Raw genomic sequence first — 20416 nt, 5'->3', positions numbered from 1 at the left:
CACAGAATCCAATGATGTTAGCTTTTTTCTTCAGTTGCTCATCTTTTTTGCCTTTCTGCGCCACATCCGAAGAGTCATACCTAGGGGTTTGATATCCTTTGCTGGATTATGAAGTTAAAGCACGTCAAGTCTGATCACAGAATTTGTGGGATCAATGCACAAGTTTGACTATATGTAGCTTTCATGGTACAGTTGAAGACCAGCATAAAAGCATATCGTATAGATTTTGCCTGACTATCCTGGCACAAATTATTCTGTAGAACTTCTTCAAGTGATTTAGATGATGGAACTCATCACAACAGGCACATTGGGAACTAAACTGGAGTAGCAGTTTCACTTGCTATGGCAATCTCCTGCACGGGAATTGCATAACATGTCAGCAAATAAGTAAATACTTTCATGGGTGTGCGAAATAGTAATGGAGAAAAGCCTTTACAACCTGGGGGGAGGGGAGGGATGATTTTCAAATTGAGAAGGGCATAGGGCAAGGTTACCAATTTCAGTATCTTAACAAAATACCAGAAGTAAATGCTGATTTTGTTTTCTGCATGCATCTTCATCAGAACAAATTAATTCATATGCAATTGATGATTCATTGTATTCCAAAGGATCCATATAGTTCTTTTTCTTTGATTGGCAATCCGCATATGGGGATACCATCCCTCCAGAGTAGGACCACCTGTACATTAATCTCTAGTTAAAGTTGTTCTTGTAGGCACCAATCCATCAACTGCACAAAGTCCTAGCAGCACAAGTGGATACATGGGTTCGGGCAGGTGGTACAGATATAATTGGAGCAGAGGACATTTGGTGGCGTTTGGTTTTGAATGTTAAATTGTTAATCATCCTTTTCCTTAAGAACATTCTGCATCAAGACCTAGACGACAGTTTGGTGCGTAGTGTGACATGAAATAGCCTTTAATGATAGTATTTTAATCAACTGAGTAGTATATTGGAGAAGAAAAGAGAAAATTGGTGATTATGCAGATATATATGTACATCACCACGAAAGAGAACAAACTTACCTTCAGCTCTGCGGTGCTAGAAAAGGTGCATTTTGAAGTGATGGCTCGTCCCTCACCCAACAACCATCCCACTTCACAGCAAGTTCCTTTATCCTCTACTCTCTTCAGTGAACACCAAAGTTGCTTTGGGAGCAATATGAGGTCAGCCTCATCTCTGAATGACTTGCGTACACATTCATCCCCAAGTTGTTGGATCATCTTTTGCCCAACAGAAACAATTCCATTATATATAAACTAAGTTATATGTATGCAAATGTAGGATGGAAATAATTATTACTAAGAAGGATAGATACTAGGAGTTATTACATACAGTTTGACAAGTATTAAAGCCGGCAACAGCAGCTAGGCCTTGCCAAACACCGGAAACTTGTGAAGCTTTCAGGGGTTGAGTGGCAGCAAATGCGGAATCACGTATGGCACATCCGCCCAGCTGATCCCCATTCCTGAAGGGACCGTACCACTGTTCAACAAAGACTGTAATACTCTTCAATTTCAAGTCAGATTCTTGTAACTCAAGGACCTGAATTATCCTAACCCGCGACTCTTTGTCAGTAGGATCAATCAAGCAGTGCTCTAACTGCATTGGTTTATTTGCACTATCAATCTGGTTAGCCGTAGGCCATAATGCAACATAACATCCCGTAGATTGATATGCAAAGGCAGATTTATGTTGTGCAGTTATATTTCTCTCCTGAATGCTGTACCTGGTGGCGGCATCGGCTTCGCACCCGACGGTGGGTAAGAGCTTAATTGTCTTGTACATGAGAGAGGGAGAGTTGTTATGGGATTGAGCGAGAGTGGGGCACTGGGTTTGCCAGTCGAAGACCTTGACCTCCCATTCCCTGTAAGCCTCGGGGACCACCATTTCCGGTAGTTCGATGGGCTTCCCCTGCACCGTGAAATCGGCTCCAAATCCGTCCCATTCACCGGATACGTTTTCAGCAAATTCTGCCCAGCCTTCATTGATGAAATGGAAACAAATACGTATGAACAACAATACTTACATACATAAATCGATCCATTAATTGGACAGTAAATCAAGGTGAGAATTTTAGGCGGAACTAGATTGTAGGAGTGTTAAAGAAATTTGATGAAATTACTGGTCGTAAGAGATGTTGAAGCAAAATCATGTACGTCCGGATCAGCGAAAAGGGGAGTAGCAGCTGCCCTAATGTCAAAATAATTGAGCTGCTTATTATTGGGAGGGGAGCGGACGGTAGAAAGACTGTTTGGGGAGAGGAAAGAAGGGCGGAGACGGAGGTGGCGCTGCAGCTGCTGAGAGGGCGAGAGGATAGAGGTACTGGTGAAGGCGGCCATATCTCTTATTATTCTGTTGCTATGCAATGGCCATGCTCGCGCTCACGCTCACTAGGAAGGATTAACAATGGCTGGCTAGTTCCTGTTCCTGCTGTTTTAGTTTTTGTCCGCAACAAAAATGAGTGGTGGTGGACAGTATACCAACTTGTGAGATGAAATTATCTATACTATTATATATATTACGCCTGTATCAAGTTGTATGGTTCACATATTGCACCTCCATAAATATTGAAGAAAGTTAATTAATTCTTTTTATATATATTAGTGGTGTTGTACGCACTCTCTACGAGCATATAAAAAGAAAGGATAATTATATTCTCATTTTCTGAAGTTTAGTGTAATTACAAGTAGATCTTCTGTGATTCGAAAAATTATATTTAGTACCATTGAAGTTTAGTTTTGAATTTTGACTAACGAATGGACTTATTTGTTAAATAGAAGCAAACCTTAGGGGTGATAAATTTAATTTCTCAAATTATAGGAAGCCTATGAGTAATTACACCAAATCATAAGGGAGGAGATTGCAATTATTCCTAAAAAGAATCATAGTATGAGATTAAGAAAAAAAATTGTGAAAAGATACAAGCGTAGTTTATGGTGAAAAGGAATAAAGAAGTATATGATAAGAAATAAATGTAGGGGAAGGTAAAAAATAAAAAAATAAATTATAACTTATGAATTTATTAAAAATATGAAAGTTTGTGAGTGAAAAAAAAAATATGAAGAAGGTGAGGGGAAACATGGGGTAGTGGGTCGAGAGAAATGGAGTCGTGGTTGAAAGGAAAAAAATTTAATTATGAAATGATTAAGAAATATTTAAATTACTATTGTGAACAATTTTTTTTTTTGAAAATATAGAATGGATTGAAGGGTAAATTGAGCAATAAAAAATTGATACGATTCAAGACTTTTCTTTTATAATAGTATAGATGTTTGTATTTATTTTTTTATATAACAAATAAATTAATATATAAGTAACAAATAACTTACAATAATTAGTGACTGAGAAAATAATTAGCACTAAGATGATATGATGATGATGATCATCATCATCATAATAATAATAATTACATTTACACACCTCACTTATTGTTTTTTACACAAATCATCCTTGTCTTTTGAAAAATTACAGAAACCACCCCTAATAACCTTTAAAATTTCAAAATATCCCTATTGACCTGGTCAAATTTTAATATAATTTTTCAATGATAGAAATGCTCTCAGGGGTATTCTGTAATTATGAAAAGGTAGAAGAAATGTCAAAGTAATGAATATAGAGATGAATATATGATCCCATAGACTTTCTTTTATTATTTATATAATTTTTATTCAAACTTAAATTATTTTAGGTAAAATGCATTTTTGGTCCCATTAGATAAGGCTGTTATCACTTCTAGTCCCACGCTTTTTGTGGTCGACACTTATGGTCCCCTAGTTTCCAGATTTTAACAATATTGGTTCTTTAATCAAATCTTCTTGCTATTCTTAGATAATCTACCCCTTATGCTTAGAAATAGGCTCAACATGTTTTCGTAATAAATTAAAAACCCATAAATTCATACTTTGCTTTGACCGCTTTGTTTTCGGGTATTTCAAGTTCTCGGTTTTACGGACTTTCTCCAACCACACTACCACAGCAGATGGTCCTCAGACACTTGGCTCCTTCAGAACAAACAACACAACCCTATTTCATTTCCTATTTTAGGGCGTAAAAGGGATTCCAATATAGGGACTTAAGAGAATTTTGGATAAACAGGTTGAACAGAAGCTTTATTTTTATTGAAGAAATATAGAGAAGATTACATAGATATTATCTTCCGTTGGACGAGACAACTGTTTAGCCTCTCATAAGAGAGAGGACTTGACTCGTTGGGGAAACCCCTATAAACTGAAAGATTAAAACACTACAAAAGATTAAAAAGACTCAGAATTCTAATGCTTTGAAGAGTAGGAGAAGTTTTCTGATACTCCCCTTCTGCTTCATTGCATCTTTATTTATAAGCGTCCGCAGACTCAAATTCGGACTCCAAACTTGTTTTGTGATGATGTCATTGCATTCGTCATCATCTTGTCTCTTTCGAATGACGTCACTACGTTCGTCATTGCCTCGTCCTTTCCAACTGTCGGTCATAATGGCTTGTCGGTCATGTAATTTCCAATTGGCTTTCCTACTTTGATGACTGTTGGCCTTTGTTGTTTTCTGCCGACAATCTTATCCTTGTTTTTTTTATATTTTTTAATTTTTAATTCTTTTTATAAAAATTTTTCTTTTTTTCTTGTCCTGATCTGGTTCGGGTTTATTTTGTGTGACCCGAATTTTTGTCCTGAACAGAGGCTTGTCTTGTTTTTTCACAGCAAGGGCACAATTTATTATAAATTCCTTTTAAATTTACTATCATCCAAGTTTATTATATGATTTTAACTGATTATTTTTTCTAGTTATGATTTTTTTGTGTGATTTAATTTATTGTTTATTTTATTTCATAATACTACCATAAATTTAAGAAATTGTTCAAAAGAAAACTTTTATTTTATAAAAAAAAAAAAAAAGAAATACGCACGTTTGACACAAGATCAATTGACGGGCTATGTCTGAGTTTATAAATGGACCCAATTGGCCATTTAAAGACTTAGGACCACTCAATAGTGATCATGAACAACAGTGGACGAATCCTAAATTGAGTTTTTTCGAATTGGTTAGTGTCGATTTTGAGCCAATTCGACCCATTATACACCTTAAATTGTGTATGTATATTAATTATGCGATGAAATGGAGAATGAATGGTAATTGGCAGCCGGCATGGACAGAATTAATGTGTATATTACCGTCAGCAGGCTGATGCCATGCTGTCAGCAGTCCTACTCCTTCCTTATATTTCTCTAGTTTTAATAATAATAATAATAATAATAATAATAATATTAGCAGCAGCAGCAGAAGGCAATTATGAAAATCATGTGCTGCTTCTAAATTCTAATTCTAACTCATTTAAATATTCAATTGGTGATGTCGCAAAAAGACAGAACTGCCCATGGGTTCCCACAATTACATTTCGAAGCAAACTTTGATTTCTCGTATATAAAAAAAAAAAAAAAAAGAAAAAAGAACCATCCACCGACAACCCTGACCTTGCCTAATTTTATTTTTTAATTAATAATAATTTCTCCATTTCTAACCCAATGACTTTATGAACGAACAGAGATGGTGCACCGACACAGACACATGATGTTAATGGTATGGATTTGCATTACAAAAAACTGAGGGGATTGCATTTGCAATTGCACATCGTTGAGGAGCAGTAGTACAGTACACTACCGGCTTCGATTTAAGTAGTTGCAATATTCATTTCATTAATGAATTAATGTTTGGGTGTCGCCATGTGCTCTACAAACCCAAATTCTACTCCTCCAAAGTCCAACTGTCAACCACACAAAATTTATTATTATTATTATTATTGTTATTATTATTATAAAACAAAGAAAATCTTTACTATGGACCCGCCTACCTGGCTGGCTCCAGACCTCTTCACAATTCACAATTCATATTTGAAATCGGAAGGAAATTGGAGTAGAACGAACAAGTGCATCTCCCCACCAACAAATATAAGATAAAAGGTGCTAATTGTACATTTGCTCGCTTAAATACAACTACAAATAGCAAACACAAATTACAAAAAGAAAACAAAAAATAATGAAATAATCATCATTCATTCAAGAGTATCATACAAATTCAAATTCATATACTAGGTACGTATAACAATCACACGCACAAAATGAGAATTTGATCATGCCGATTGGCCAAGGTGGATCAGGATCAGGATCGCCTAATTCATGTGATGCGTTGCGCCGTGAAGATCTGGAACTAGTTCCATTTTACAGAACCGCGTAATTGTATGCATATACTATTGGTATTGCACCCAGGAAAGGAATCGAATCGAAAGGGAGATTGGCATTACAAAAGAATATTATTGGAGCGAGGAATATTGGATGGATGGATGAGAAGAATATAATATCTTAGCGGATGAGGGAGGCCGGCCTGCCGTTTTTGGAGTAATTGAAGGAATCGTACCGGCAGGTCTGGGGGAGTCCGACATTCTCGGCGCCACCGAGCTTGCGGCGGAGCTGAGAGGTGACCTTGTAAAAGACGTGGCGCCAGCTGCCCTTGTTGTGGGTGCCCAGGACGGCTGTTTCTTCCTCATTCATCTCCAGATCTGTGGCGAAGGTGGGCTTTCGGGAGAGGATCCAGTCCCATCCCCAAACCCACCACTTCCTGATGGAACTGCCGGCGTACTCTCCCATGGAGGAAATGGATTTGGAGCGACGGAGAGCCCATTCGGCGGCGGGGGAAGAGGAGGGCTGGATCTTGAGGTTGAGTGAGAGAGAAGAAAGCCTCCGGCGAATTCCAGGCTGTTGGGTTTGGGCTTGTGAAAGCGGAAGAGATTGCTTGCTCTGCAGCTGGAACATGGAACTCATTCTCGTAGCAGCTTTTTGTTAGGGATGATTGTATGAAACTGGATCCAACTTCCTTGCTTCTGCTGCTAATTAAAACAAAATGGAATTGGAAGGAAAAGAGGAGAGAAGGACCTGAGTGGGGGTGGGGATTCAAGGTCAGGAATGAGATCTCAAATTCTCAAAGGAAAGGTGGGTTGTAATGTTAACAATCACAGCCTGTTTTATTCGGGTTTTCAAGGTTGCAACTATACTGCATTGCTGCTGCTGGGGCCCTCTCCTTTTCTCTCTCTCTCTTTCTTTTTTTTTTTTAATTCTTTTACGCTTTCTACTCGTCCTAATAATCAGCTGACTCATGACTACTAGGACTAGATTTATTTGCTTTGCACCCTTCAAATACAACATTCTTAGTTATTTGCACCCCAAACCAATTTCTGGTGAGATTTCCACTGAAAAATCTCAAGAAAAAAATCAACCAGGCAATTTTATATTTTTAACAAATATGTGGTGGAAAAATATAGAATTTCACCCTCCAAATTTACCTTTCACTCATATCCTTGTTACAATAATGCCCAAAACCTTCTTACACTATAATTTATATTTTAATATCACAAGATGATATAAAGATAAGTGAAATTAAATTACATTATCGTATTTGATGACAGTTTCAGAGTTCGGACCCTCTGCAGGCTACTTGTATATAAGACGTTTATTTGTATAATCGTGTTCTTCTTTGTAACGTTTCTATTAGTTATGTAGCACCTTTGCAATTTTAGTTGTTAAACAGAGTAGCTGTAATTCGTTTAGTTAGTTGAACTATAACTCCCGCCTTGTATACGCTATTTAAACAACTTCTTCATTTCTGTTTTGCATATATGAAGATTTACACAGATATCTCTCATACTTTGAGTTTTGATTTCTTTATTATGGCCTTCAGCTTTAAATTCAAAATGGTATCAGAGCGATCATCTTGATAGTCCCTGAATACTCAACGATTACTTGATCTCCTTTTCACTCGAGATTCTACAATGGCGAGTTCAACGAACGCGATTCCAGGGGGTGGTATGAATTCTGGAAACAAGAACACAAATTCAAGAATGCAGACACTGGATCACCAAGGCATGGTGATGATTTTAGCTCCATTAGACGGACAACAATTGGATGTCGTGGAACAGGTCAGTACGAATAGCACTTGAAGGACGAGATAAACTAGGTTATCTAGATGAGACTTGCACAAAACCTGCAGATGGAACCGCAGAACTACGACAATGGACGATAACGGATTCGATGGTCAGAACTTGGATACTCAATACTATATCCAAATACATCGTCAATGCATACTTATATGCTACATCTTCAAGATCATTGTGGCTAGATTTGGAGGCTCCATATGCTGGGTGCGATGGACCTTTACTTTATAAAATACAACTGTGAAATTAATTTAATGTCGCAAGGTAATTTGAGCGTGACTGCATATTACACTAACCTGAAGCAACTGTGGGATGAACTGGCATGTCTGTTTGTACTAGTGGGCAATGTACATGCGACAACAACAAAATGAAGATTGAACAGACAGAGGCAAGCCAACTGATCCAATTTCTTACAGGGCTTAATGATTTGTATGATAACATTTGTAATCAGATTCTGGTATTAGACCCATTGCTAATGTGAATAAAGCATACTCAATGATATTGCGGGTTGAGAGACAGAGGCAGGTTAATATGGAATTTGCTGATAATGGAGAAAACTATGCCCACTTCAGCAAGGGGCAAAAACATAGGATTCACTTAGGGCTTAAAACCAACATAAAGAAAAGGCAGACAATGGATAAGCGATCCTTGTATTGCGAGGTTTGCAACAAATCAGGGCATAAAAAAGATACTTGCTTTTGGATTCATGAGACTCCTGATTGGTATAAAGATCTCATGGAATAGAGGAAGAAAACTGGAAATGGAATGAGGCAGTACAGTGCTAACAAGGCTAGAGCTATGGACAAAGCAAAAACACCCAGGTCCGATTTAGTGGCTGACTTGATGGAAGCTCTTAAAATTGTGCAAGGAAAAGTGCTTCATGATCCTAGGAGTTCACCGTGCACAGATTGAGGAAGTGGCAGGTATGGCATTACATCACAAATCTGAAAATGATCACTCATGGAAATGGATTGTAGACACGAGAGCCTCAAATCATATGTGTGGAGATACAATATTATTTCAGTCTTTGAAACCTTTAAATCCTTGCATTAATATTCATCTTCCAAACAATAGCAAAGTACAAGCTACCTATTGTGGCGACATTCAACTATCTTTCACTTCTAACTCTGTTCTCCTTGTTCCCAGTTTTGCTCATAATCTGTTATCAGTTTCTCAACTCTGCAGCTCACAACACCTTTGCTTTTTTTTTTTTTTTCAATTCTTTGAGTGTTTTGCAAGACCTAAAGAATGATCATATTCTGGCTGTAGGGACATGAATAGGAAAGCACTATTTTCTGAATGTCAACTCCCTTAATACAGTCTCTCTTCTTTGTAATTCTACTCATATGATCTATAATTTTGTTACTCCACAAACGTATGATCTTTGGCATAAACGTTTGAGACATTCTAGCTCATATATTCTTAGTCATATTACTAAATTACATCTCCATAATGATAATTTAAAACACATTTGCTCTATCTGACCCTTAGCTAAACAGACAAGGAAGCCCTTTCCTCTAAGTGAATCTAGCACTTCTAGTCCCTTTGATCTTATTCACACTGATGTTTGGGGACCTTACAAACAACCTCCAATCAGAGGTTGCCACTATGTCCTTACCATAGTTGATGATTACTCTAGAGCCTCTTGGACATTTCTAATGCATCACAAGTCTCAAATTACCATAATTTTTTCATCCTTCTTTGCTATGGTATCAACTCAATTTAAGGTCAAAGTCAAAGCTATTCGCACTGATAATGGGACTGAGTTTTTAAACTCTGCTTGTCAAGAATTATTTCAGAATCTTGGGACTATTCATCATAAAAGTTGCACATATACACCACAACAAAATGGTGTTGTCGAAAGAAAACATCGCCATCTCTTACAAATTGCTAGAGCTTTGATGTTTGAATCAGGTTTACCAAATTCTTTATGGGTTGATTCTATTCTTACTGCAACATACATTATCAATAAGTTTCCTTCAGCCAAGTTAAAATGGAAGTCTCATTTTGAGCTTTTATATCACAAATCACCTTCTTATGACAATTTAAAGACGTTTGGTTGCCTTTGTTTCGCTACAAATGTTAATCCTTCGAAATCATAATTTGATCAACGTGCCTTTAAATTGTTTTCATAGACTATGTGTTTGGCCAAAAGGTTTACAAGTTATTTAACATTGAGAATAATATCACTCATGTTTGGCCAAAAGGTTTACAAGTTATTTAACATTGAGAATAATATCACTCTTGTCTCTCGAGATGTTGTCTTCCATGAAGACGTCTTTCCTTACAAGGTCTTTGTTCCACTTCCTACGTCTTCTCTTCCAGTTATCCCGACTCCTATACTCAATCCCTCTGATCCCTCGTATGACATCACTCCTCCTCTTCCATCTGCTACATAACACTCTATTCCTTCTCCTCCCCGTGTTCCATCCACTTCAGACCTACCCTTCAGACGTTCTAGTAGGCAATCACATCCTCCTGCATGGCTCAATGACTTTCACTATGATATGTCCTCTGGTTCTCTAACTTTTTCTCCAGCATAAAAATGATCTTTTGGCTGCCTTGTCTATTTTCCAGGAACCTGGGCATTATCTGCAAGCTAAAGGGAATGCAAACTGGGAGAAAGCTATGTTAGACGAAATTGTTGCTTTGGAGAAGAACCACACATGGGAGATTGTGGATCTTCCTCGAGGAAAGAAACCCATTGGCTGCAAATGGGTTTATAAAGTTAAGCTCAAACTTGATGAAAGCATTGACAGGTACAAGGCTCGTTTAGTTGTAGAGGGTTACAACCAAATCGAGGGGGTGGATTATTTTGAGAAGTTTTCCCCTATTGCCAAAGTTGTTACAGTAAGGGTTCTATTGTTTGTTGCCTCTAGCTTTGCTTGGCCAATTCATTAAGTAGACATTAATAACACCTTTCTTCATGGATTCTTGGATGAGGGCATCTACATGAAGGCCCCTGATGGATATCCTGTGCGTCCTGGGCAGGTTTGCAAGTTGAAGAGATCCTTATACGACCTTAAGCAGGCCTCTCGCCAATGGAATTTGGAGTTAACTAACAAGCTACTTGAGTTTGGTTTCTCTCAATCATCCCATGATCATTGTTTGTTTCTTATGAATACTGCAGATGGTCTTTTGATTCTACTTGTGTATGTGGAGGATGTCCTTCCCTCTCTCAAATTGATGTTGTCAAGTCGTACTTAGATGCCACATTCACCATTAAGGATCTTGGCCCCGCGAAATATTTTCTTAGCTTGGAGATAGCTCGTTCCACAGTTGGTACTTCTGTCGGCCAACACAAATACATTCTAGACATTATTTAAGATATGGGCCTTCAATATGCTAAAGCAGCTGCTACTCCTTTGCCTCTGGGATTGAAGCTGTCTTCACATGATCCTGCTCCTCTCCATGACCCCCAACCATACCACCATTTAGTGGGTCGTCTGTTGTACTTGAGCTTCACCAGACCTGACATTTCCTTTGCGCGCAACAATTAAGTCAGTTTGTTCACAATCCTGGCCAATCTCACTTGCAGACAGCGGTTCATTTGGTCAAATATTTGAAGGGTAACGCTGATCAAGGCCTATTCTTTCCCAGTTCTAATCCTCTCACTCTCACAGCGTATTGCGATGCTGACTAGGCCAATTACGTTGATTGTCGCTGCTCCCTGACTGGTTATTGCATCTTCTTGGGGTCAGCTCTGATTTCATGGAAAACCATGAAACAGCCTACTGTTGCTCGATCCACCGCTGAAGCTGAGTATATGAGCTTGGGCACCATCGTTTGTGAGTTATAGTGGATCTCTTTCCTGCTTAAGAATCTCCAGGTTCCTCCTTCTGTTCCCATTCCCTTCATCCCGACAATGAAGTTGCACTTCACATCGTTGCGAATCTAGTTTTCCAACGAGCGCACTGAACACTTGGAGATAGATTGTCATTTGGTCCATGACAAATACAATGTTTCGTTCTTCCTCTGCATATTTCCAGCAAATCCCAGCTTGCAGACATTTTTACTAAGCTGTTTCCCGCCTCTGTTTTTCACTCATTTCTGTCCAACCTACACTTGGTTCCTCAGCCCAAGTTCAGCTTGAAGGGTGGCTGATGAGAGTTTCAGAGTTCTAACCCTCCTCTGTAGACTACTTGCATATAAGACGATATTTGTATAATCGTGTTTCTTCCTTGTAGCGATTCTATTAGTTATGTAGCACCTTTGCAGTTTTAGTTGTTAAACAGAGTAGCTGTAATCCGTTGAGTTAGTTGAATTATTACTCCCCTCTTGTATACGCTATTTAAAGAACTTCTTCAACTCTGTTTTGCATATATGAAGAATTACACAAGAGATCTCCCATAATTTGAGTTTTGATTTCTTGATTATGGCCTTTAGCTTTAAATTCAACAATATTTTGGAGCTTGAGATCATATAAGTATATTGTCATCGAATTGTCTCAATATTCCTACCATGGCTCATTCATAAAGTTTCAATATTGTAAATTTTCAGTTCAATGGATCAACTTTTAGAAGAAAGAATGAAGAGAATTGGGTAGAAATACGCAAGCCCTAGTTTGGAAGAGAAGATGAAAGAGAATGCTAGTTTGTAAGAGAAGGAGATGAGTGAGAGTAAATTTGGAGAGTGACATTTTATGTAGCAACTCTATCACTATGTTTGTTTTTATTTTTAAGTTATCTTTCGGATGAGTCAAAATATACTCAATGTTTGTCATCATTTAGAAACACTTTATCTAAGTGTTCTAAACTGTTTTAACATAAATACATACATATATATATAAAAAAGACATGATTTGACAATAATTTGATAATGAATAGTAATTTTTGTCTTCCAAAACACAACATTAAACATACAATACTTATTTTAAATTATCTCCAAAAACAAATTCAAACATACATACTATCTCTAACACACACTTATTTATCTTTATTTTTTTCTCTCTATTTCCACAAAATACAACAAAACACTCAAAATATAAATCCAAACATTATGTACATGTTTCCACCCAAATACTTATTAAAAATACAAAATTGGCCCCACTAATTTTTTTCTTTGACTTTTCATGTAGAGATCTCGTCGGAAATTAGTTTGGGGCGCTATGTGGTAAAAACTACTCAAATAAAATGTTGGAAAGACAACCCACGAGGGGATGGAATCAACGAAAATGAGGCCGAGCCAAAATATGAAGCAGAAACACCATGAGAAAGACAAGATAAGAACCTTGAAAATATGAGGTTGCCCCCATGAGGAAGATACGAGGCATGTCGCTATGAACGAGTATGAGGCCGGACCAGAATACAAAATAGAAACACTATGTGAAAGGCAAGAGAAGGGCTTTAAAAATATGAGGTCGCCCCCATGAGAAAGATACAAGCAAGGAGCGTGAATGAATAAGAGAACTAGGGAAGAGACAAGTGGGCTAGCACTATCAAGTCTAAAGCGAGACGACGCCAATCCAATAAAGAGAGCATTTAGGAAACAGGATCAAACAGATATATGCAGTTAAGATTCAGTTCAAAACAAGATCACGACGACTCCAGTTCCAATGAAGATAGTATTTCAGAGACGAGATCCAACGGATATATGCGGTAACGATTTAGTTTAAACAAGATTGTGATGACGCTAATCCAATGAAGATGATATTTAGACAGTAGGATCCCATAAACATATGGGGTTGAGATTTTATTCCAAGATGATATTTATTTCCACCTATAGAAGGCCCACCTACAAGGCATGGGAGGGGGGCATTAAAAAGAAAGAAGAGAAGAAAAGTAAACAGAAATAGTTACTCCACTTTTAATCCTGAATCTAGGCTATTTTCCAAAACATCCTAGAGTGTCTAAGAGCCCCCACTAATTTTTTATTTTTTTTTTGGATTTTCATGTGGAAATCTGTCTAGAAATTAGTTTGTGGTTCAAATTGTAAAATATAGGATTTAAGAGTGGAAGGTCCCAATTAAGTATAATTGGGGGTGCGATATTGCCAATTACCTAGACTATAATTTAATTCCTCCCTGAATCATACGAAAACCTTTTTTTTTTCCTTCCCCTCATTTTCTATATCATCTTTACTAGCCTCTCAAGTTAATACGCATAGTACGCTTGTTATTGTTAACTTGTTCTTCTGAGTCTTTGCCAACAGCTATAGTAGGCCGACAATTGGTCTGGAATGTGGATCACCTTCCCATTTGGGTATTTGATTCTACCACTTGCTTGTGGAATTGCATAAAGAGAACATTAGGGAAGAAAAGTGCTTGCCAGTTGCCAACAAACCTGTCCACTCATTCATTATCGATTCTACAATAATTTTGCATTTCAGAAACAAGAGAAAATGCGAATGCTTGCCACAGTTCATGGTTGTCAAAAATTCATTTTTAAGTGTATAAGTTTCTTTCATAAATTTCCGGACCTAATTGTTGTATGATATTCAGAATTGGTTCTTTAACCAACTTCTGTCAATTCAACTAAACACTTAAAACGGATGAAATAGTGACAATTCAATTATTTAAATCGATATAAAAGCAGTATTACTAAAACAAGCTTTAAATAAATATGACGCTGAAATGGAGATCCTTTGATCCAAATGCTGCAAATGTCAATGTAAAAACAACCAGGAAGCACATGCTGATCCAACACAGTTCCTTGGGCCGGAAAGTAAGAATACTAGAATAGTGAATAAACACACCATATGACAGAAGATGCAGTTTATGATGATGTTGAGAGCTTTACCAGGAAACCCCATTCAAGTGTCAATATGACTCACAGTAGTTGTCTTCTTCACTTAGCTATATATATCATGTTCCTGCACGTCGGCTTAAGGTGTCACAATTGCAAACATCTTGGTGAGTTGATTCTTATATGCTACCAATAGGCTTTTGAGAGACTATGGGAATGGGATTACAGAATGATGGAAAAGACTGCATCTCACTATGTTAAACTCCAAAAAAGATGCGGCCTTTGTCATCTAAAGCTTTCTGAAACTGAAAAACTGTCCAGATAACATGCAACAAGCTCCCAATAAAAGATACCTCAAATTTCAGATGGCTCGGCTTGATTCTTGTCCATATAAGTAATACTAATCCACACAGAGCAAAAATAGGAGATTCATCCGTCAAACATGTTAAAGATCTTTGTGCAACTCAATGGTCAGAAGCGGATTTGGGAAATTCAGTTCTCATACAAGTGAGAAGTTTATTCAAATACAAGCTTTTATGTTTCTTGATAAAATAGGAAACTCGTACAAAGTCTACAAAAGAATAACCAATAGAGCAAAAAAGTAAATGAAACATTCTTCAGTGTTTCCCCTCATTTACACGATTTCATCATTTTCACTTTGTAAGTATGGAAGTGCAGAAAACAAACAATTATCTCCCAGTGGACGGGTTGGGTTACCACCGTTATTGTCTTAACAACTACAAATCCAGTAGCCACCCTTCATTCATCAATTTAAGGGATAAAGGTCCTTAAGATGAAACATTGGTCACATCTTTATTAGACCTGTTGTACTTCATATGACTCTTGACAAGTTGCCCAGCTGCAATTGCTGACATGAGAGAGAGCTCCCCAGCGAGAACTGCACCAGCAACAATGGTGGCTAACTGCCTAGCGTTTGATCCTGGAGCCTCCTTACTGGCACCCTTTACTCCAAGCAGGTTCAGGCATGCTGACTGAGAGGCCAGCTGAGTTCCACCTCCAACTGTACCAACCTGAAAAAGGCAGAACACAAAAATTTTACCCAACTCTTATGGCCAGTCAATCAGAAGTAACCAGACTTGTATTATCTAGAGAACAGCTATACCTCAATGGAAGGCATCGTGACAGAGACGTGAAGGTCCTTTCCATCATTGACCGCTTCCATCATGGTGATGCAGTGAGAACTCTCAATGTTTTGCGCAGGGTCTTGACCAGTGGCTATATAGATAGCAGAGACGATATTGCTAGCATGAGCATTGAAGCCACCCAGCGCTCCTGCCATCGCAGAGCCAGTAAGGTTCTTCAACATGTTGAGCTCCACCAAGGAAGCAACATCAGTCTTGAGTACCTTATTTACCACCTCTTCCTTGATGATAGCCTCACACACGACTGACTTGCCCCGGCCTTCAATCCAATTCACTGCAGCAGGTTTCTTGTCGGAACAGTAGTTTCCTGGTTAGTCACAAACGTACATGGAATGAGTTTTCTGCTTTTAGTACAAATTGGAGCTAACATAAAAGAAAACAAAAACGAGCAATAGGTGTTTGCTCCTTTGATAAATAAGTTAAACTGTAGATACTAGGACATTACCAGATATGCCAATAACATCCATGTCTGGGAACTCATTGTTGAGGAAGTCCATGACATTCTGCACACCTTTTGAGACCATGTTCATTCCCATGGCGTCCCCTGTGCTACAGGAGAACCTGATGTAGAGATTTTTGCCAGCGATGGCACACTTGATACTCTGAAGTCTGCCAAATCGGCTAGAACTGTTGAATACAAGCGACAAGGTCTCGAAATTGAGAGGATCTTCCAGGTAGAACTTCAACTCTGCAGCCCGCTTGGCAGTGCCAAACCTGACTACGGGAGCCCTCGTCATTCCATCTCTGAGGAGGGAGCTAGTGGCCCCTCCGGATGCATAGATGGCCTTGCATCCCCTGTTAGTGCTGGCTACCAGGCATCCCTCCGTGGTGGCCATGGGAACCGAGAATTCTTTTCCGTCCAACAAGAGAGGCCCCGCGATGCCGACTGGAATCTGCACGTAACCGACAGGCATTTCGCAGCACTGGCCCAAAATGGCATCGTAGTCGAAGCCATCCAGGGGGAGACCCGAGAGGGACTTTCCTGTAGTACGCTGCAAGGCCTCACGGCGGATGGAAGCAGCCCGGTGGCAGTCGCCCAGCTTGGACTCGAGGGAGTATGAAGGGGTCTTCCCCTCTACCACCGACTTGACGATCTCCTCGTCCTCCTTGGAGGAGAGGGGAATAACAGGAGGCGGTATTTGATCCTCAATAATCTTGTTAGTGGGTCTGGGAGAAGCAATCCTACAATCATCCGATTTGGGGGCCGCAGCGCAGGGGATGGCACGTGTATCTTCCTTGAGCATCAAACTATCATAATCATTTATTTCGTCTTCATCCAAGATGTCTTCGTGGGAAGCACGGGGAATAATGAGGGACTGGACAAAGCCGATACCGAAGAAACCGAGAAGATAGATAAAGGAGGCGACGAAGGTGACTATGGCGGCGGGAGAGGGGGGGAGGCGACGAAGGTGACTATGGCGGCGATCTCGGAGAGGGTGACGACGTGGAGGGGAGTGGAGTTACGGATCTTCTCGCGCCATCGGAGGAGCAGATAATAAACGACGGAGAAGAAGAGAGTGAAGAAGACGGCGTTGGTGATATAGAGGGGAAGGGGCAGGGCATCGGAGGCCTTGAGGGAACCGTCAGCGAGGGGTTGCGGCTGAAAGGCAGGTTTAACTGATCGGCGGCGGGGGGCTTCCATTCTGATTGGTTGAGGGAGGGATTAACCTTTTCACCTTTTCCCGGCGGCCAATCGAGAAAAGGGGAAAAAGAGAGAGGAGGAGCAGGCAGACTGAGGTTGAAATAGGAGAGCAATGCTGGAATAGGAAATTGTAGGGAGGATGGAATTGAGTTTGAAGAGTGGGACAAATGAAGAGGACTTATATAGATGAGTAAGAAATTGGTCAAAATCATCATCGTCATAATAATATTGAAGGACTGGAGGAGTCGACGAAAGTGCGGGTGTTACTGTTGCATTTCTTTCTCTTCTATTGGGTTGAGTATTAATGAATTCCGGTTTTTGGTTTTTCCCCTGTCCTCGCCGGGCCCATTATGTTGTTAATTCAAAAGTCAAAAACGTTACACGCCTGCCCGCTGCCCAGTTGCCCTTAAAAACACCATAAGAATAGAAAAGTCTACCCTGTTATGTTGTACCTCTTGCTCCTTCCTTCCATCATTCCTATGCACTACTCAATACAATATTCATCCATCGCTGCTGCAGTAACTCTCAGTCTTTTATCTCTTAATTACTTATTCTTGCAACATTCTATATGATGCGCTCAAAAAATGCATTGATCCAAATTGATATAAGTTATGCTTAAAACTTTGGTCGAAATGAACGCAAATCTTAAAGGGGATCTGTAAAAAGGGCGTTAGTACTCTGACGTCCAATTTAGTATCGAATTTAGGAGAAAAATAATTATAAGAAATAAACTGTAATGAGAAATCGTGATAGAGTAAGCAATTTTATGAGAAATCGTGCTAAGGTGTATGTATAGAGGGGGCGTTCCCCTAGGCTGGGACTCTATATACCTCCTGTGTTCTCCAAAAAGGTGGCGAAATATGTGGAGATAAGGTAGGATTCAATTGTAGCTTCAACTGATCAGCTCACAACAACACATCTTTGCCTAGGGGAAGACTCATTTAGTGCAAGGATTCCTATTTTGTGGGGACTCCTTCTAAGTTTAGGAATCCTAGGTCTTGGGGGCGCATCCCTTCTCCTGGGTTGTCCTAGTTGCCAGGGGGGTCCTCCTAGGGCTGATGTGGTCAATGTGGATGCTGACCTCGGGGTTGATGAGATGTCACGTGGGAGAGTAGGCTGCCACGTGTATGGGCCTTTTGGGCCGAATATTTATCGAGCTTTGATCATAATTCGAGTGGGGGATGTCTTCAACCTCATTCCTTTGCCAATCTGTTTTTTAGGGGACAGCCACCAAGGCCGTTTATCAGGCCCTCTTGGGCCTCTTAAGATATTACAGACCTCTCGTTTCTTTCTTTTCATTTTGAATTGTTTGGGCCAGTCTATTTTTATGCACATCAATACCCCCCCTAATAAGTAGAGATTTCGATATTTATTAGAGTAGTCGTCTTTAGAGCTGAGGTCCGAAGAAGGAACTTCTTTTTGTTTTTGATTTTTTTTTTTGGTTCCTACAAAGAATGTCAGTAGCATAAGCATGATTAGAATAAAAGGGAGCTTACTTCATGCCTGAGGGTGCTTCCATGGAGTAGGGCTTAATGAGTGCCTTATGTTCTTACTCTGGTGTTAGGCTTTATTTTTGTTAAATAACAAAGACATGTATACATTACAAATAGATTTTGCACAGAGAAAAATTATTGTGCCTCCTTGGATGAGGGCTTATTTGAGCAGGGACCCTTCCTGGAGCAAGACTTATGAGCCTTTTCGGAGGAAGAATAAGGTGTCCGTCGAAAATAGGGCTTAGATGCTTCCTCAGAGGAGGGCTTAGGTGCCTGCACGGGACAAAGCTTACAAATCCCCCAAAGAAGGACCTAAGTGCCTGCTTGAAAGAGGGCTGGGGTGCTTGTGTGGAAGACAGAGTTTTTGTGCTTGTGTGGAAGAGAGCTTTTTATGAGAGCGATGTATTCCTCGTGAAATTCTTACCAACAAACATATGTTATCACATCAAAAGTGGTAAAATAAGACCTCCAAAATTATTAAGTTAAAATATTAAAGATATTCCTTGAGGGAAACTTGTATGTGAAAATTTATTCAGTGAGGGAGATGCCTTCTTGGGGCAGAGATTATTTTCTGAGGGGGATGCCCCTTGGTGCAGGATCTTTTTATGAGGATGCCTATTTCAGGACAAGAAAGATGTTTGCCTGCTCTTTTATGGAGACGTACTGAACATTAACAATCGAATTAGTGGGAACATTAGAATTAAATGACAATGATGATAGAGCCGCTGAAGTTGGGCATTGAACAGAGGTAGTAATCAGTCGTAGGAGCTCCTCTAGCGTGAGGAGACCGTCCTTTTGCAGGAGTCCTCCAAGGAGATGTGGACTCCTTCCATTGATCTCACGTCTTAGATTTGTTTTCCAGCAGACGGCCCCAATGATGCGTTCAAAAAATACATGGGTCCAATAAAAATAGACTATGCTCAAAGTTTGGGCCGAAACGAATGCAAATCCTGAAGGGGTGATTTGCAAAAAAGGCATTAGCACACTCTGATGTCCAAGTTAGTATCGAATTTAGGAGAAAAATAATCATAAAAAACATATTCGGCACAAAAGGCCCACACACGTGGTAGCCCACTCTTGAACATGGTATCTCATCAACCCTGAGGTCAGCATCTATATTGGACCACATCAACCATAGGAGGACCTCCCCTAGCAACTACGATAACCCAGGAGAAGGGAGGCGCCCCCAAGACCCAGGATTCTAAACCTAGAAGGAGTCCCCACAAAATAGGAGTCCTTGCATGAAAAGAGTCCTATATTAGGCAAAGACGTGTTGTTTGTGAGCTGATCAGTTTAAGATAAGATCGAATCATGCCTTATCTCCATATATTTTGCCCCATTTTTCGAGAACAAAGGAGGTGTGCAGAGTTTAGCCTAGGGGAATACCCCCTCTATATATACAGGTTCAATCCCCCAACAGGGACACCTTCAGTCCACCAATAGAGGCACCTTCCAAA

The 20416-nt window shown here is 39.5% G+C and overlaps 3 protein-coding genes across 5 annotated transcripts; all 3 read right to left on the bottom strand.

Annotated features, from left to right (window-relative positions):
* Positions 82-2499, bottom strand: LOC105172991. Of its 3 annotated transcripts, XR_002287865.1 has the most exons (6): positions 2126-2499; positions 1730-1982; positions 1336-1468; positions 1026-1223; positions 520-679; positions 82-353 (listed from the first exon to the last, which is right to left on the bottom strand). XR_002287865.1 is itself a non-coding variant. In XM_011094621.2 (4 exons), exons 1-4 carry the CDS (start codon positions 2340-2342, stop codon positions 315-317), a joined length of 1101 nt encoding a protein of 366 aa, XP_011092923.1. In that variant the 5' UTR covers positions 2343-2498; the 3' UTR covers positions 82-314. The 3 variants fall into 3 exon arrangements, 1 of the variants encoding a protein (XP_011092923.1); XR_002287864.1 differs by having other exon boundaries at positions 1336-1982; XM_011094621.2 differs by lacking the exon at positions 520-679 and having other exon boundaries at positions 1336-1982; positions 2126-2498.
* LOC105172990 lies at positions 5916-7209 on the bottom strand. The gene has a single exon (XM_011094618.2). The coding sequence runs from the start codon at positions 6810-6812 to the stop codon at positions 6354-6356; it is 459 nt and encodes a 152-aa protein (XP_011092920.1). The 5' UTR covers positions 6813-7209; the 3' UTR covers positions 5916-6353.
* LOC105172989 (3-hydroxy-3-methylglutaryl-coenzyme A reductase) lies at positions 15144-17501 on the bottom strand. The gene is made up of 4 exons (XM_011094617.2): positions 17249-17501; positions 16270-17210; positions 15785-16131; positions 15144-15692 (listed from the first exon to the last, which is right to left on the bottom strand). Exons 1-4 carry the CDS (start codon positions 17464-17466, stop codon positions 15450-15452), a joined length of 1749 nt encoding a protein of 582 aa, XP_011092919.1. The 5' UTR covers positions 17467-17501; the 3' UTR covers positions 15144-15449.

This window comes from Sesamum indicum, linkage group LG10 (assembly GCF_000512975.1).
Source record: "Sesamum indicum cultivar Zhongzhi No. 13 linkage group LG10, S_indicum_v1.0, whole genome shotgun sequence".
In the NCBI taxonomy this organism is placed as follows: domain Eukaryota; kingdom Viridiplantae; phylum Streptophyta; class Magnoliopsida; order Lamiales; family Pedaliaceae; genus Sesamum; species Sesamum indicum.
Note: the sequence above shows the minus strand (reverse complement) of the source record. Positions and strands in the feature narration are given on the sequence as shown.

Excerpts from the sequence above, each read along its gene's own strand:
- LOC105172989 (XM_011094617.2), bottom strand. The coding sequence starts at position 17,466 with ATGGAAGCCCCCCGCCGCCGATCAGTTAAACCTGCCTTTCAGCCGCAA. Across the intron at positions 16,132-16,269 it reads GGATGTTATTGGCATATCTG|GAAACTACTGTTCCGACAAG; the intron begins GTAATGTCCTAG and ends GTGACTAACCAG. Across the intron at positions 15,693-15,784 it reads TCACGATGCCTTCCATTGAG|GTTGGTACAGTTGGAGGTGG; the intron begins GTATAGCTGTTC and ends TGCCTTTTTCAG.
- LOC105172991 (XM_011094621.2), bottom strand. The coding sequence starts at position 2,342 with ATGGCCGCCTTCACCAGTACCTCTATCCTCTCGCCCTCTCAGCAGCTG. Across the intron at positions 1,224-1,335 it reads GCTTTAATACTTGTCAAACT|ATGATCCAACAACTTGGGGA; the intron begins GTATGTAATAAC and ends GTTGGGCAAAAG. Across the intron at positions 354-1,025 it reads CTAGCACCGCAGAGCTGAAG|GAGATTGCCATAGCAAGTGA; the intron begins GTAAGTTTGTTC and ends ATTCCCGTGCAG.
- LOC105172990 (XM_011094618.2), bottom strand. The coding sequence starts at position 6,812 with ATGAGTTCCATGTTCCAGCTGCAGAGCAAGCAATCTCTTCCGCTTTCA.